The following is a 19,345-nucleotide window of genomic DNA, read 5'->3' as shown; positions in this document are numbered from 1 at the left end:
ACCCACGAACGCGGACCTTGTTAACCCGGGCGACGTCCGAGCCGGTATCACACTTTGATCTAGTTATTACCATGATGAATATCTCCACAGAATGTGGGCGTGGTCACTCTTAGCTTCATTTCTCCCCATAGACCTTACTGGCATGGGTGTCCCTACCAGGAGCTTGTGCTCCAGCCTGCATTGCCCTATGGATCAGTAAAATTACTGGGCTCTCCCACCACGACCAGGTGGTGACCATGGGAGAGTTGTTATTATTATTATTATTATTATTATTATTATGTTGGGTTAAGTGAGATATACTCGGTTAACACCGGTGGCTGTGTACTATGCCGGACCAAAGTCAAGGCATAGTAACCAAAACAGAAATTAAAGAAGTGTATCAGTGTGTGTGTCTGTATTCAGGAATTTTCTCACAATATGACATGTATTCAATATAGTGGCCTTCTGTAGTGTGATGTATGTGTTTCTATTCAATTCTAATGTGCCCAGGCTTTTGTGTAGTGTGTGTGGTATGACACCGGTAGAGGAGAGAACTACAGGTACAATAAGCACCCCATCCATCCTCCACAGATGCCTTATTTCCTGGGCGAGTTCTGTGTACTTGCTAATTTTTTCAGTGCATGCGTTTTGTATATTGTGAGTGTTTGGAATGGATATGTCTATAATGTATGTGATTTTATTGTGTTTGTCAATGAGTGTGATGTCTGGTCTGTTCTGGTAAATTGTTTTATCTGTGATTATGGCTCTGTCGTAGTACATTTTGTGCGTGTCGTTTTCGAATACTGTCTGTGGAATGTATTTGTAGTATGGTTCGTGGATGTCTGCTAATTTGTGTTTCTTTGCAAGCTCTTGGTGTATTATATTTGCTACTTGGTTATGTCTGTGTAAATAATCTGTCTGTGCCAAGAGCTTGCAACCAGAGGTGATGTGTTGTATAGTTTCTGGCATGATGTGACATTTTCTGCATGTGTCATTTGTGAGTGTTGCATCTTTGAGTATGTGTTTTCTGTAGTTTTTAGTATTTATGACCTGATCCTGTATGGCAATCATGAATCCTTATTATTATTATTATTATTATTATTAAAATGCCAATTTTGTTAATAAAAAAGACATTTTTATTTAACATTATTCAATCTGTTTGCTTTTAGGGAGTACAATTTTGTGGATGATAACTATTGCAGAAGCATGTGAAACAATAAACATTTCTGCAATGTGCACATTGAATAAATACAGATTTTTACAATAAGAAGATTTATATATGTCACTGAAAAAACAAAATTGATTAATATTTAAAAACACTTCTCAATCATCAACTAATTTGGAGGAGAATCATTTGTACTGTATCACATTTGAAAATATCAGAAAGCTTAATGTTTTTTTCTACCAGTTTTTGCAACTTCTGAAATTGATGAAAAACCCTCAGCTGCAATTAGGTCTTGATTTGAAGGATGCTTTCACAATATGTAAATTTTGTAATATTGTCGTACAGTGATTATTCTGCAGAACACATTTCTATGCTATTAATGTTAGCATGAGATATCAGAGCCATCTTTTTGTTCTTTAGCAAACAAAGATGCAATTATAGACACATTTAGATTAAACGATGAGTTTGTTGTCAGAGTAAGTACAAACTGTACATGAATATACAGAGAATATTTTGTTTTTAAATAAATATTATTAGATAGCATTTATTAATTACTTTTGACAGATGGATTTATTGTGTTATTTACCCTGTTTATCGTGCATTTGTAGTTTTCTAAAACTACGTCAGTTTTTCTCTCTGACAGTATAATAAATTTAAAAGTACCAAGAATAAAGTGAAAATTATAGTTTTAGAAAAAAAAAAATTGTTACCACCAAGATTCAAAACACCAACCTCATGCTTATGAAACCAGTGCAACCTCACCAAACCATGGCCTCTCTACAAATTATAGGAATTCTAAAGGTTTTAAATGATTTGCAATTTTTAACCTCAATTTTCTCATTTAATTTTGAGTATTGCATCTTACTGCTTGATACATGTCAGTCGTTAGGGATGCACTATAACCTCACTGAATTTGATCAAAATCAGTGATCCTAATATCATGCTATCTCCTCATTGTGTTCCTGTGCGATTCATTCTCTCAAGCAATTTTGTGCTTATTCATAAGAATTACAATGACAGCAAAAGGCATTCCAGTATATAATAATAAACTTTATTGTGGCTATATCTGTAGCAGCATTTTACTACTGCTTTTCTCAAAAATACAACTTGCAATTTATCTCACATTGAAAACTGTTGTTGCAAGCTATGTGAAACATCTTAAGAAATTTATTCATTGCTAAATGAAATATTCGATTTCATGCTAATATTCATCAATAATCTCATTGATATAAACAAATTATAATTTAAAAAAAATTAAATATTTTAATGCACTATGTTTTACACAATAAAAGATAGAAAGAAAACTTTCAAATAAAAAAAATGTTTCGAATAAACAAACTTAAAAATCAAAATCTAAATAAATCAGTTATAACACTAAGAAATAAAAGGATCATAACTATTATAATAAGTTTATTAAGTATCGCTTAAGATTTACAGCTTTTAAATAGTAAATAGTCTTCCAAACATTTTTGAAGATATGAATGATATTGAATAATGATATCAAACTTTTAAAATTCATATGAATAAAATTTACGAGTTAAAAAAATATATATATTTCCAACAGTTCTTATAAAATGAATACTTCTCTAGGAAACTACATTGAACATTTTTAAAAGCTTTTTTCTTCTAATTTATGGTCTTTTATAAACTTAAAATTTCTGGAGTTAATTGCATTCTATTAATTTAACAATTCAATTATGAAGAAAAAAATAAACAAAAACAATAAAGCTTTTTAAACTTTTAAGTAAAATATATTATGTTATCAGCTTTTAACAAAGATTCACAACAAACACATGTAAATAATATTTCCACTAAACTAAAATATTTATTGCTGTAAGTAAATATATACCTGATGTCTCTATCTGTGGTTTTATATTTGAAGGTTTTTCTATATTTGTAAGATTTTTTCTAGTTTGTTTCTGAATAACAAATTCAGGTTTCTTCTGATAATCCATGTCTTCTGGACGTTGCAATATTTTGTGATCTTCAATTCCTTCCATCATTGAATGTAATTCTTCTGTTACTTCAGAATTAGAATCCATTCTTCCTGTATTTTTTTTAATAAAATAAATATGTATGTTTATATAAATTATAGATATTTTATAATATTTATTAAAAATAATTTTTATTTTCTTAAAATAGCTTTTATTTGGAGGATTGGATTTCATGCTGATCTTTGGATAAGCAAGAGAAGAGAAAATTATCATACATGTGTTGAACTATATATAAATATCGCAATTGCTAGTGCTTTCAACAAATCTATTTCTGTTGTCATCAGGCAAATAAAAATGTTTAAAATCCTTTTTCGAACAAAGATTTCAATTTAAAACTAATGGCATTAGTCCTTTGGAACAAAACTTTTGAGTTTTGTTCCAAAGGAGTTTTGTTTTGTTGAAAGCCCTAGCAATTGCCGTTGTTTAACACCCGTATGATAATTTTCTCTTCTCTTGCTATAGCTTTTATACTTTCTTTAAAAATTTTGTGTGTAAATACTATATTTAGAGAATTTGCTATTTTCTCTGCTAATTTACAAACTACCAAGTCAATTCCAGATAATTTTATACAAGATAAAATATATTAAAAGTTTCATACTGAATTCGCTGAAAATAAACCATTTAATACTTAATATTAAAGCAATTATTAAAGGATAAATTTACTAATAAATACTAGAAAAAATTCATTTTGTAATTATTATTGAAGTTTATGCTTAAATGAATTTAAATAAATTGCACCTATCGTTAATACAGGATAGATCAAAAGTGAGTTAACCAAGATATATTTTTAAAATTATTTTAAGAATGATTAAGATTGTTTTTGGAACAGCTTGCGTAGCTGTTCCAAATCAATTTGTAGTTTAGTTGCTACTAAACTACAAATTGATGAATCACAAAATAATATGTAGCTATTCCAAATTGTTTTTGCTATTCTGAAAAATAATCTTAAAAATATATGTATATCAGTTAGATGATATTTGGGCTATGCTTTATTACAGTACTTACACATTAGTGTAATTATAAATAGCTTAATAATATCTATCTTAAAAAATAAATGAAATTAAGACCAATTTCAAATCTATGCAAATAAATTAAAAAGATGAACTGTTTTGTGAATAAGAATTTTTAAGTGTGTGCAAAACAGTTTAAAGTAGACAAGAATTTTTAATAAATGAATCATTTAAGCACTTTCGAGCATAAATGCTTTGTCATTAGAAACTATAAAAAGATACTGTCAATATGAAAGTTGGAATACAAATAAAAATGAATATCTCAACAGTAAAGATGACATCACAAATAATATCAATGCAAATGGCATGGAGAAGATTAAAAAACAAAAACCTTAAATTTCCAGCAATAAAAAACATTTAATAATAACGTTTTCGACTATTTTAAACAGCCATCATCAGTTAAAAACGAACTTAAACAAAAGAATGCAGAAAAAAGAACTCAAGCAATACAAATATTTAAAAAAAACAAAAAATTTCAAAGCAAAAATGCCGTCGTATATTAGAAACTAACAAACAGCGCATGCGCTAAATGTCGTAGTAAGAATAAAAATAAAAATAAAATAACAAAAAATACTGCTGCAAAAATATTTCTATTACAAGAAAGAACGTTATGCATTTCGGTAAAACGACTTCCATGCCGTGGATAAACCGTCTGCGTCTCTATGGTTAATGCAACCCGTGTTAACGTGGGCTTTGTAGATTTCAAGCTTTTCTAGATGTTTCAGCATTTGTTTGTTGGTCGTGGCTCTAATAATAGACGCTTTGTCCCAATGAACGTCGACTTCCTGATGCTTAGCGAAAGCTGCTAGCACAGTAATATCTAAGCTCTTATTGATGGAGTATCTATGCTCCTTAAGCCTCTGCTTTAAATGTCTCATAGTTGCACCGACGTATACCAGATCTGTATTAAATCGGCGATCCTTTAAATTGGCGATCCTTTACGTCAGTTGGAAAACAAGATCATACCCATCTTTCAACATCAAATCCTTTTATATACAAGATATGTGGATGATGTTTTCATCCTTTGGAAGAATGATACTAGCGCTCCGCATTTCCTTCAAGAAATCAACAAAAACCCATATGGTTTGACTTTAGGGCTTGACCAAGAAAGTGCTTCTAATGTAAATTTCCTTGATCTTTCAATCACATGTACGGAGGGTCAGATATGGACGGACATTTATAGAAAACCCAGCTATCAGCCCATAATTATACCGAAAAATTCTTTCGATCCGATGAATTTTAAATATGCAGCTTTTCATGCTTGGATCAAGCGTGCTTACACACATTGCACCAGTGTTATTGACACTGATAAAGAATTAAGTTACATTCGCACTGCAGCATTACAACACGGTTATCGGAGCAAGGAGATTGATAGGCTTATCGACAAATATCAGAAGACAAAAAATCGGCAGCTTCCTCCTATGAATCAAGGAAGAAAAGTGATTCTCAATTATTTTCCTTTCTTGCACACGATGGTTAAGAAAGTAGCCAGAAACAACAACATAAGCCTGTTGTATCGGCGTAATCCTACAATATATCGACTGTTGAGAAACAACAAGAAAAAAGAGAACCAGAGTTTTAAGACAGGGGTATATTCTATACCTTTAAAGGATTGCCGATTTAATACAGATCTGGTATATGTTGGTGCAACTATGAGACATTTAAAGCAGAGGCTTAAGGAGCATAGATACTCCATCAATAAGAGCTTAGATACTACTGTGCTAGCAGCTTTCGCTAAGCATCAGGAGGTCGACGTTCATTGGGACAAAGCGTCTATTATTAGGGCCACGACCAACAAACAAATGCTGAAACATCTAGAAAAGCTTGAAATCTACAAAGCCCACATTAACACGGGTTGCATTAACCATAGAGACGCAGACGGTTTATCCACGGCATGGAAGTCGTTTTACTGAAATGCATAACGTTCTTTCTTGTAATAGAAATATTTTTGCAGCAGTATTTTTTGTTATTTTATTTTTATTTTTATTCTTACTACGACATTTAGCGCATGCGCTGTTTGTTAGTTTCTAATATACGACGGCATTTTTGCTTTGAAATTTTTTGTTTTTTTTAAATATTTGTATTGCTTGAGTTCTTTTTTCTGCATTCTTTTGTTTAAGTTCGTTTTTAACTGATGATGGCTGTTTAAAACAGTCGAAAACGTTATTATTAAATGTTTTTTATTGCTGGAAATTTAAGGTTTTTGTTTTTTAATAGTTTATTTTCCAGTAGCTAGTTTACGTATGGAGAAGATTAACATATAGATTTAGAAAGTAAATTCGTTTAAAATTGATTTCACTAATTAATAAAATTAAATTAATTAACTGAAATAAATTACGATATGTTAAAATTAATGCATTATTAAGTTCATTATGTCCACGTTATTAAATTATCACATTAATTTTAGCATTCTTTGTTATTTATTTTAGTTAATTAATTTATTCATTATTACATGTATTATGACTCAAATTGCTGTTTAATGACCAGACTTATTACACCAAGACAAAGTAACACATAGATCAAAAAGAAAAACTCATTTTTCATTCCCATGTATATAGTTTATTGTGAAATGCATTTTGGAGCAAGTTTCTCATCAGCCATTAAATAGGATAAATTATAAAAAGAGGTGGACATCTATAAGTAATAATTTTTTATTACAAATGACAATAAAATGTTTTTTACAACCATAATACAAAAAGCTGAACTTACACTCACTGGCCAATAAATTAGAAACAGCAATTTAATAGTTTATTGGACCACCTTTAGTTCGAATTATATCATTTACTCAATTTGGTATGGATTCTATAAGGTGCCGAAGTGCTTTTAAGTCCAATGCATACCAAGCATTCACTAGACTTTCCTTTAGTTTACATAAATTTGACAGAAGCTGACTTTGCTGGCAGATATATTGTTCTAACACGGCCCATACATTCTTGATGGGGTCTTCATGCTTGCTGAACCACTGCTGAACAATTCTTGCATGATGGACAGTAGCATTGTCATCAAAGAAAGAGCTGTCACATGCAGAAAAAAAAACACAACAATGCAGGAAGAACTTGACCAGCAACAATGTTCAGGTACTTGTTGGAAGTCACCTAGCCTTCCAGGAATATCAGCAGACCAGTTCTGTCCAACAGAACATGCCCCATACCATAATGCCCCACCAGAACCTTGAGTCATGTTAATGAGGCAAGCAGGGTCTATTGCTTCGTGGGGCTCCCTCCAAACCCTCTGTCTACTGTCAGTACAGAATAAGGTATACCACGATTTCTGATCACGTTACCTTTTCCGGTCCTCAGATGTCCAATCACAGCACTCTTGGCACTATTGTAGATGAACTTTCCTGTTCTTCACAGAAATCAGTGGTTTTTGTATAGGCCTGCAACTGTTCATACTGATTCTTTTCAGTTCCCTGTGCATAGTTTGGATAGATATGGGTCAGGGATAGGATTCATTAAATTCTTCTGACAATCGCTGCATGGAAGAAGTTCTTTTCTCCACACTAGCCTTTTCAGACGATGTCAGTCATGTTCCTGACTAACTGTTTTGGAGTCACAGTTACTCCTTTTAGACATTGACTGTGAGTTATTTTTCCACCAATTGAACACTCAGGATATCTCACCTTTGGAAAAACAGTCAGCCCTATAGTTCTTGATATTGCGACTCTAGCAAGATGGGCACCCACAATCAGCCATTTTTGAAACTCCCTCAAGTCCTTTGCTTTTCTCATTTTCATAAACTTAATGACCAACAGCATTCTTAAATAGGAGCTTATGAACACATGGTAATTCACATGACTCAAGTGGTTTGCATATAAGCTACAAAATTACATTTACTTAATATGGATGAAGGTTTCTAATTCATTGGCCAGTAAGTATACATTCACTGTAAAAATTCATATAAAGATGGCTACAGATATTTTTATCACACGTTTTAAAAAACTGTATATATTGATAAATACTTAAATATAACTATTAACTGAACAGAAACTGGCAGAAATTTACATGAACTTGTTATTGCTTTTAAAACCTTCTATTGTATTTTAACATCACCATCTAATAGCCAAATATGCACACCACAAATCATGAACAATCAAGCCTCAGGTTATGAATGCCTCTGTTTATGAACAATTTGGTTTATGAACAAAATTTTGAACACCATATTTGCTCTGGTTTACATACAATAACTCGGTTACCAAACAAGCTACTCAGCAGAGCTGGCCACCAATAGTCAACTTCCTATACTTCCTATGTTAAAGAAAGTTGATGGTCTGACCAATCAACAATAAGACTACCGATTCAGTAGTGGCTCAGAGATTCTCCTCATGTCATTAGACGTCATGACATGAATCGTCAATGACACTTTTATTCAAATTAGATTTCAATGTGCATGCAAGTAAGATACTACTTACAGCTTTCAGTAATAAAGTTAACTGCATTCTATTAGTTTAACAATTCAATTATGGAAAGAGAAATAAACAAAAACATTAAGCTTTTTAAACCTTTAAGTAAAATATAGGGGTGAAAGTGTTTTCACCACCATACACATTCTTCAACATGCATTGAATTTTAGTAGAGTTATAGCTTTTTTCCTATAAGAAACAAGTTACTGCATAAACTTCCAATTTGGATGATACAACCAAATGATGCAACATTTTTCACAACTGAAAACAGATTAACCTCTGCATCCATGTCAACAAATATGTTACACCTTGTAGCCAGAAGTATTACCAGGTTGCCCCCAGATTTCATTTAAATACTTAGCAACAAAATGCCAATTGCAACTTTATTAAAGGAAAAAGTTCTCAAACAACTTTTTGACTTTTCCTCATATTACAATAACAACTCAAATTGTTGTGAGAGAAATAATGAAAGCAGAAATAAGAAAAGATTGCTTCACTATACTAAGGTATTCACTATAAATATACATTACTTTAATTTATACACTACGGAAAAACTACATTATTAAATAATCTTCATCAAGAAATTTAAGCAGAATTTAAAGTTATATGGATGATTACAATAAATACTAACCAATTTGTTTCTTTGGTGAACTCTGCTGTGCCCAGAAAATTTCAACTGATCCAATCTCAGGATTAATCAATGCTCCATTTTTCTTTGCATTTGCAGCTGATTCCTAAAATCGAGTTCTCAATATTATATACATTAAGTTATTTAAATCAACATCAAAGTAATTATTTTATGTTGTAAAAATAATTATATAGAAAATAAAAATTAATTGCATCATATTTTTAGTCATCATAAGAAAATATCATCATAAGAATAAACAATGTATAGTATACTACCATATATTTAGCTAAACAAAATAACAAGAATAGACAGGTCAAAGTTAATTAAAAAAATAATACGATAATGCATTCCAGGCTGAAAAAAATACTCAAATATTTTATGTATTGGATTGAACCGGAAGTTTGTTCGGTTTTTAGAAAAAATAAAATATACTATTTTGAAACATGCCAGTCCCAAGCCTGGAAAAAGGAGGAGGGTTGGTTAGATGAGTGTCGATGCACTAACTATAAAACAACAACATGAATGAAATCTGATGTCAATACAAGCAAAAGAGAAAAGATGCTGACTTGGATGTCACCCAGATAAACAAGGTTCACGACAACAACTGAGCAATCGGGGTTGGGTCAAAAAATTTGGCTACCGAAAGAAAAAAAAGAAAGCTTCACCCAGCAACACGAGTATTTTCAGTAAGAACCTGGAATGTCAGAACGTTATGGTCACCTGAAAAACTAGAACTGCTTTGGAAGGAAATGGAGAGATATCAATGCAACTAAGGATTGCAATTGCTGGATCCCTCATCCAGCAATCCAGTTGGATACAGCACATTCTTTGGCCTGCTGGATCCACAAATACTCAATTAGCTTTCTAAATAATGGAGCAAAAGTCTACATTGTCGCGTTGCTGCTTTGCTACGTGCGCTATCACTCGGCAGTAAGATTGACGTTGCCGTTCAGTGTGGCACATGCTTTACCCCCTCTCTACACCACACCGCCTGCCCTTTTACCTCTGCTGATCTAATTGCCAGTTAACTTTCCGCTCTTGCTAAATAAAGTGTCTTCGCGCTAAATAAAATAAGTAATTCCTCTCCTAGTCCTGGTGCATAATTCTAATTTACGGTCGGTTGTGACGTCAATGAATCACGTGACGAAACGACTTATGATTATTTGATGACCCTGAAACCAACTAGCATAGAGGCAGAAAGGGCCTTCTCTGCAGTGGGATATATATGCAGTTCATTAACCCGTTCAGACTCTGGCGAATTAAATACTTTTTAATTTTAATGTAGTTAAACATAAAAACGAAAAAAAAATTATAGAAATGTGTTAATTTTGAAGAAAAAGCTTCAAAGTACAATTTCCTTTGTCTCGCCTTAGCGCGAAACTTGACACCGATGTGTCATTGTTTACACAGCTGGATGACCTTGAGAACAGCTGGTGTCGTCTTTCGCGGGACATTCTCATGAAACTCTCGGGAGGAGAAGGGTAAAAAGTAGGGTGAATACTAGATGGCGGTATATTTCTAAATATTTTTTTAAAATTACGATTTTAATTGAAATTTCCGACCCCCCGACTTAATTAAACGTATATATAATAAAATCTATTAATTAAAAAAATTAAAAAACTATTGGATGCTGTTTTTGACATCAGAAAATAGCTTTAAATAACTTTACCGAAGTAAAATCGACGCACTAGAACTTTAGAAAGATGAATAAAGTTTTATAAAAAAATCCCATAAAAAAACCATTAAGCGTTAATTGCGTGTCATTAAAGGTTAATTAAACTCGCAATAAAATTTTTTCGCACGGGTAAAAATTTTTCAAAAAATTTGGAGACTTAGAAAACATCCGAAAAATCAAAAAAAAAAAAAATTTTTTTAGGGGTCCTAAAGGACCCCATTTTTTGTAACGCTATACAACTTGCCCGAGATATCTCGGGCTAAGGGCTGAATGCGTTAAGAAGTAGGTTGGGAGACAACACCGTCAATACCATTTGTTTCTTGAGATCCTACTTCCAGAAAAGTCAATAAAAATAACAGAAGTGATTGATTTAATTTTATTTAATCCTATTAAAATACTTATTCGAGACAAGACTAATATTTTATAACTTCTACTCTAATTCTATTAAGTAAGAGTTTTTAACTTTTATTCTATAAGTGGTTAGTGGGCTACAATAGGCAATTTTATTGTGAAAATTAATGAGAAACTAAAAATACCTAGTTAGTTAAATAGTTAATTAAATTAATGAGTATCAGTATTTTAGATATATGATGATATGAATGTATGTGATTCATGAGTGTGATAATAATAACTAACTACTAGACTACTACTAATTAGTTACTCACTACTTTACTAACACTAATAATTAAATTACTACATATTTTGAAACCGTGCCGGTAGTTTTTGTTGATTCATAAACTCCATAAGGTTTAGATACACGGACACTTGGCAATGTTTATCAAAAAGTTTATTTCAGCTGACTGAAATAAACTTTTTGATAAACATTGCCAAGTGTCCGTGTATCTAAACCTTATGGAGTTTATGAATCAACAAATTAAATTACTTATAAATGACTACAGACTGATATGTAGAACCTATATAAGAAAACTGTTAAGACTGATAGCCACTTAGCCACTGATTATCCATCCTTACATTAATATAATATATTAATATAAATTAATTAGTAGAATTACCTTTGCTATTATTCAACTTAAAGATTAAATTATAATTATAATCTAACTAAACATTTAAAGTTAATTATCTCTATCTCAAGTGTTAAACTGAACCAAAGTTAAGTTTACTACCTAAATGTGTAAGAAGTTTTACTGATTTATAGTGATCAGTCTAAATAATAAAAGTTTCTTAAGTATTTTTAAAAAAAATGTTTTATTTCTTTAAAAAAAATCATAAATTGCTGGATAGATGGATAGATAGATAACACTTTATTGCACCAAAAATACATCTGCGCTGGATGCAGCTGGAATGATGTTGATCCAGCAAAAATTCAGCTGGATTGTAATCCCTAAATGCAACATATTAGGCTTAGCAGAGATGTATTGGACAGCATTAGGAGAACTGAATGGTGGTGAAGTCATCTAGTCGGGAAATGATACAAGGCATGAAGCTGGTGTTGGACATCTGCTTAATAAAAGAACACGAGCAGCATTGTTAGGATACAATCCAGTTAGCGTAAGATTGATGATGGCAAGGTTTGAAGCAAAGCCAATTAATATATCAGTAATCGAGGTATATGCACCTACCTCAGATAGCAGTGAAGAGAAGATTGAACTTTTCTATAAAGATCTAAGCATGATAATAGAGAAAGCACTGCAGAGAGATGTGATCATCAATCAAAGTGACTGGAATGCTAAGGTTGAAAATAATAATGAAGGTTGGGAAAGAGTAATAAGTAAGTATGGATATGGAGCAAGAAATGAACAAGTGGAAAGCTTGAATTTGCCCAACATCAAGGTTTAATGATATGCATCACCAAATTCCAGCAAAAGAACTGTAGAAAATGGACATGAGATCAAGTGATAAAACAAGAAACATGATTGATATGATTTTGATCCAAAGGAGATGGTCAACATCAGTTCAATAGTGTCAAACCTTTCAGGGAGCTGACATAGATTCTGACCAAAGCTTAGTCATTGCAAACATAAAGATAAAACTAAAGAAGAAAGTTAATGCACATTTCCAAAAAACAAAAAAAAAAAAAAAAAAGACATTTCAAAGCTAAAAGATGAGAAAATAGGGAGAATATATAGAAATACCCTTGAGAAGAAGATAAACACTCTAGACAAGATGGAAGAGCTAGACACAAGAGTGGAAGAAATAAAGGCAATAAGAGAAGCAATTGAGCAGACCCTACCAGAAGAGGAAAAAAATCAACAAGAAATAGATCGCACAAGAAACCCGAAATCTTGTCCAAGAGAAAAGAGCATCTTAGGCCTAGAAGAGACATTTCTGAAGAGTTGGAAAAACAGTATAAGGTAAAGAGCAATGAAGTGAAAAAATCAGTTAGGATGGATAAAGCAAAACGGCTAGAGGATCAGTGTAGAAACAGAAAAATAATATGGTGAATGTAAGACTAGAGAAGTATAAAAGATGATCAGAAATGTCAACCAGAAATGGAAACCAAAGCAAATGGCAATCAAAGATGAGAATGGAAAAGTGTTAGTGGACAGGGTGGAAGTCCTACAGAGGTGGACAAGTTACTGCTCTGAACTATAAAAGGAAACATTAGATACAGAGGTATTAGAGAATCTAGTAGATGAATTAAGGAAGATATCGCCACCAAGTGTTGAAAATGAAAATGATATTATGAGGGAGGAAGTTGAAAGGGCAGTGAAATAAGAGTCCCGAACATGTCAAAATCACAGGAAAAATGATTAAGCGTAAAAAGAAAGCTTAATTAACAAGATACACCAAGTGCGCAATGAGGTATGGAAACAAGGAAAAATACCTAAAGAATGGCAAAATCAGTATTGGTGACAATACATAAGAAAGGCAGCATGTTAGAGTGCAAAAATTATAGAACAATTGCCCTAACAAGCCACATAGGGAAAATTTTCATGATGATCTTAAAGGAGAGACTAAGCAGTTTGATGGAAGAACACTTAGCAGATGAACAGGCAGGTTTAAGGAAAGACAGAAGTACAATACAGAGAATAAAACAAAAAAAATGTTTAATGGAATATAAATCAAGCATACTACACCTTTAATATATCCAGTAGAAAGTCTTTAATAGCTTAACAACGTTTTCGGCTGCGTTAATCAGCCTTCGTCAGTTAAACGAATACCAAAAACGAACGAAATTCGAAATTACAAAAAACGGCGTTCGAATTTACAAAAAACCGTGTCTGCGCACTGATGGGTCTAAACTACTGTTTAAGGAATTCGAACTTCGCTCTTGCTTTAGAAAGTTTAATAACTAATCTTCTATAAACTTTAGCCAGTGAAGCCATAATGCAAATAAAACAAAAGAGAAACGTTTACTGGAATATAAATCAAACTTACTACACCTTTAAAATCAAACGTACTACACCTAGGTGTAGTACGTTTGATTGTACAACACAGCAGATACTAACATTACAGCTATTAGTTGAAAAGGCAAGAAGAAAAGCAGAAAAACATCTATTCTTGTTTTATGGACTTTCAGAAGGCATTTGACAGCATAGCCACCTTGGATGTGCTAAAATCTTATGGAGTGGATCATAAACTAATAAACCTGCTAAGTTATATTAATGATAATGCAGAAGCAGCTATGAGATTGCATGGGGAGCTAGGAAACTGGTTCAAGCCAAAAAGAGGCACCAGACAGGGAGATCTTATATCTCCAACTGTCTTCATAAGTCTCTTAGTCACGAATAAGATGACACAAGAGATGCAGGGAACATCAGTTCATAGTGTAAAATTCAATAACCTGAGATTTGCAGATGACATAGTTATCATTGAAGAAAGTGAACAACAACTAGACAACAAAAACATTACATCTGCTTAATGAAAGAAAAAGATATGGACTGACTATCAATAGCAAAAAAACTAAGACAATGATATTTGGTGATAACTATATGACAAGAAACATCGTAGTATATGAGAAAAACATTGAAAATGTAGAGAGCTTTACATATTTAGGAAGCAAACTAACCTATAATCTGGATTGCAAAAAACAAAAAAAAAAAAAATAGAGATTAGAGTAGCCAATGCAAAAACAAATTTGAAAGCAATGGACAAAATCTGGAAAAGTAAAGCAATTTGTTTGCAGACAAAATTAAAAGTATTGAACACCTGCATCTTCTCCTGTGTGCTGTATGCCTGTGAGACATGGGTAATAACAAAAGATATGGAAAGAAAAATATTAGCATTAGAAACACACTGTTACCGAAAGATCTTACAAATAGAATGGATGCAGAAAGTCACAAACTAAGAACTTTATAATAGAATATAAATGAAAAAGAATCTCTTACAAAAAATTATACAAAAACTTCAACTGTTTGGGCACATTACAAAAATGAATGAAAACAGAAAAATTAAGACTTTAGTCTATGATATTATCGATGGATCCAACAAAAGAGGCATACCATATAGAGAATAGATTGATGACGTAAAGAAGTGGTGTGGAGCGAATGTATGGGAATTAGAAAATCGGCAATGGATCAAGAGAAATGGAAGAAAATAGTGGAAAAGGCATCAGACACCAACAAGCCCAGGGTTGATGATGATGATGATGATGATGATTTTGAAATAAATAAAAACCTTTAATCTACAATGTATTCACCCTTCTGTTCAATAGCCTTATGCCACCTGACTGGTAGTTTCATAATTCCATCTGTGTAGAATTGGGTGGGTTTCTGATTGAAGAAATTATCAATGTGATTTTTTATTCTAAAGATTGAAATTCTATGCCATTTAAATTATCTATAATGAATGAAAAAGATAATAGTCTGAGGGAGCAATATCTGGAGAATATGCAGGGTGACTTGAAACATCACAGTTAAAGTCTAGAAGTTTTTGGAGCACGTTTAACAATATGTGCAGTCTTGCATTATCATGATGGAATACCACTCCCTGTCAATTTGCAAGTTCCAGATGTTTTTAATGAACTGCAGCCTTTAGTTCATCCAGCTGGATACAATATTTATTGGAATTAATTGTTTGGTTGTTGGGTAAAAGCTCGTAATAAAGAAACCCTTTCCAGTCCCACCAACTGAAATTGTTACTTTTCTGGGATGAAAACCAGCTTTAGGTTGTGGCACTGGAAAATCACCTGGCTTACTCCAAGATCTCTTGCGTTGAATATTGTTGCAAATGATCCATTTTTCATCGCCTGTTATTAATCGCTTTAAAAAGGTATCATCTTCATTGTATTTTAAAAGTGAATCACATACAGAAACATGCTCAATAAGGTTTTGTTCACTTAACTGATGGGGAACCCAAACATCATAATGGAAAGTTATCCAAGGCCAGCCAAATGTCTGACAACAGATGTTTGGGATACTTTTAAAATGTCAGCTATCTCTCGTGTTGTTTTATGTTGATCATTTTGAATTAAAGCCGTTATGGATTCATCTTCTATGGTTGAAGGTCATCCTGACCGAGGTGCATTGTTGAGAGAAAAATCTCCCTCTCCGAATTTTAAAAAACCATTTCTGGCATGTTCGATCAATAACTGCATCTTCCCCATAGACAGCACTTATCTTTTTTTGACTTTTTGTCACATTTTTTTCTTTTCAGAAATAATAAAGCATGAGATGTCAAAAATGCACCTTATCTTTTTTCTTAAAAGATAGCAAAATTTTAAAAAATAGCTGTAATTAAACTTACGTAATAAATATGCAAATATTTGTAATGTCAGCCTAAACAAGTTAAAACTTACTGTTAGTAAGAACAACAGACGAGCGATTATGTAACTACCCGAACAAACTTTTGGTTCAACCCAATATAATGTTTATTCAAAGAAAATTATACAATATACGAAGGCTATTTTTTAAATAAGGTTCGTTTTTTAATAAGAAGAAAAATACTGTAAATATCATTAAAATATATTTTTTTCCATATTCTACATACTTTTATCTACTTTTCTACATAATTTCCATTTTGTTTAAACATTTGTCATACCGCTCAACAATTTTTTGAATTCCGACTTCAAAGAAATCTGCCGCCTGTCAAGAAGCCCAATCCACGACCAGTTTTCACTTCTTCGTCGTTGAAATGTTGACCACCAAGAAACTCCTTTAAGTATCGAAACAAGTGAAAATCACTGGGTGCAAGGTCTGGACTGTGTGGATGATCGTATCGAGTCAAAACGATAAAGCACTGTTTAATCTTTTTGTTTTGTGATCGTCAGAAAGCAGTCTTGGAACGCACCAAGAAAACAATTTTCGATAATTCAGTTTCTCCGAAACAATGGTATACAAAACTGATCTTGAAATCTGTGGAAATTCAATTGATAACGTTGAAATCGTGAATCGTCAGTCCTCTCAAATTTTGTTATCCACATCACGAATCAAATCTTCAGAAATCAGAGAAGGTCGACCAGGGCGTGGCTCATCATGCACATTAACTCGCCCATCCTTGAACATTCTTACCCATTTTCGAACTTTACTGTCACTCATAGCATTATCACTGTAAACTTCACAAATCTGACGGTGAATTTCCACTGCTGCCAAGTTTCTTGCATTCAAGAATCGAATAACAGATCATATCTCACAGTCAGTGGGAGACTCGATTTTCTTAAACATTTTAAACTTCTACAGCTCAGCATACAGACAGACGATATGGCTGCAAATGGCGTCAAAACGCGCACCAAGCTTGCTCGGAGCAGAAGCGTATTCATACTGCCGTGATTGTGCTTTATTCTCACTTTCATTCACAAATGGACCTTATTTAAAAAATAGCCCTCGTATATTGTTAAGAAGCATGAATCATCATCTTTTCTTCTAGCATGAAATGAACCAAACCTGACATGCTAATTCAATTTGCAGAAAACAAAAAAAAATTGAAATTTAATTTCGAATTAGTCATTAAATTTAATACAAGAAGGCAGCATAACTGCCTACCTCTAGTCAAATTAATTAATTTCTAATATTTAATTATAGCCTTTACATAGCCCAAGAATTTGGCATAATGTTTAACGTGTTTATTATATAACAGGCTATGGCTGTTGATGTTTATATGTAATATGTCTGAACACAAGTTCGGAAAAATGTGTAATTGCAAGCAATACTAAGATGCTAGTGGAACAAGTGCTAAACACATACTGATGTAGTATGTGAATAATCTGGGACTTCCCCTCTTCTCATCACTCGTTAATTAAGTGAGTAACATTTTTACAATTTGTTTTGCTCGTTACGAGAGGTGCTCATTAACTGAGGTTCCACTGTATATTACATTAAATCTATTTAAAGATTTTTTAGAAGTGTTTAATTTAGAAAAAGTTAATTTTATACATATTATAAGAAGAATTACACTTTATGCCTATGTTTAACTAAGTAAAATAAACACACTTAAGTGTTGTGGCATTACTGTTTGCATCTATTTAGAGCATAAAGGCACTTGCTAGTATTTTCAGCAGCCTAAAGCTACCATCTTCAGGTGATTATTGATTACAAATATTTTTCAAATGATTAGTTTTCAAACCAACTTATGAAAATAAGTGGCATGCGTGGATGGGATATGGAAATTGAAATTTAAAATAAAAGATCTTCCAAAGTATGAAAAGCATTATGAATGTTATTATATCCCAAAATATATTAAATAAGCAATTGAGTGAACAGTATGAACATGCGATAAAAGAGAAATTAGAATCATAAATTCAATTGCTTGAATAAAGTTATCCACAATTATGGAATTTCAAAGGGTGGTGTGTTGCACGGTGTTATGGGGGCAATGTATAGGTTCTCCCATATGAACAATTCTTTATGACTGTTGCACCATTTGAGTAATTTAGTTTGGGCCAGAGGAGAAGATAATCTTGGTCATGCACTTTTTTAGCTAATTTGGTTGATAATCTATTGTTTCTAATATCCTCCTGATGTTCTAGAATGCTAAGCTCTTGCATCCATTTTATCCTCTTATAAAATAGATATACATAAAACAAACTCTGCTGTCTACAGCAGATTTAGTTTTACGTATATCGACAAAAAAATGGAAATTTCCGTACACATCAGGTATGTCTAAACAAATCTGTAAGAAACATTTTTGATAATGCTATGTAACAATAAACATTGTTTAGCCAACAGATGAGGAACATTGGTGCAAAATATATATTAGCACACTTCCTACGCCTAATGTAAATTAGGTGTAAGAAGGACATTATAGCATTTATTCTGACAGTAGGATAGCTTTACACAGGATTGCAAAGTCTGAACTCATCCATCTCATACACTTAGACAATAACATTAGAATAGAGTTCCAATGGTCCTGGGTCATGCAGAGATTCTCGGCAATGAGACCACTAACCGTCTTGCCAAACAAGCTGCAAAGACTTCAGTCACTAGTACTTTCAGTTACATTCCTACCTTGTACATCAACAATCACGTCGTGAAGCAAATCTTCATTCTCTGGCAAGACAGCTGGGACCATGACACCACTGGTAGGCTCACCTACACTTTCATCCCCAAGGTTGACACTACTGCAATTCTTTGCCACTTTTACTCTAGTTACACCCT

The 19,345-nt window shown here is 32.6% G+C and overlaps 1 protein-coding gene across 2 annotated transcripts in view; it reads right to left on the bottom strand.

The window, feature by feature from the left end:
• Positions 1–19,345, bottom strand: part of xmas (RRM_XMAS2 and SAC3_GANP domain-containing protein xmas) — a 126,370-nt gene that overhangs the window by 93,396 nt on the left and 13,629 nt on the right. For both annotated transcript variants that reach the window (XM_067263492.1, XM_067263493.1), the window contains 2 exons: positions 9,182–9,284; positions 2,994–3,191 (listed from right to left, as the gene is read on the bottom strand). In XM_067263492.1, the coding sequence (XP_067119593.1) occupies positions 2,994–3,191; positions 9,182–9,284 (301 nt within the window). The remainder of the gene's footprint in view (positions 1–2,993; positions 3,192–9,181; positions 9,285–19,345) is intronic.

The sequence above is a fragment of the Centruroides vittatus genome, unplaced genomic scaffold (genome assembly GCF_030686945.1).
Source record: "Centruroides vittatus isolate TY-2023 unplaced genomic scaffold, ASM3068694v2 contig_1777, whole genome shotgun sequence".
NCBI classification, from domain to species: domain Eukaryota; kingdom Metazoa; phylum Arthropoda; class Arachnida; order Scorpiones; family Buthidae; genus Centruroides; species Centruroides vittatus.
Note: the sequence above shows the minus strand (reverse complement) of the source record. Positions and strands in the feature narration are given on the sequence as shown.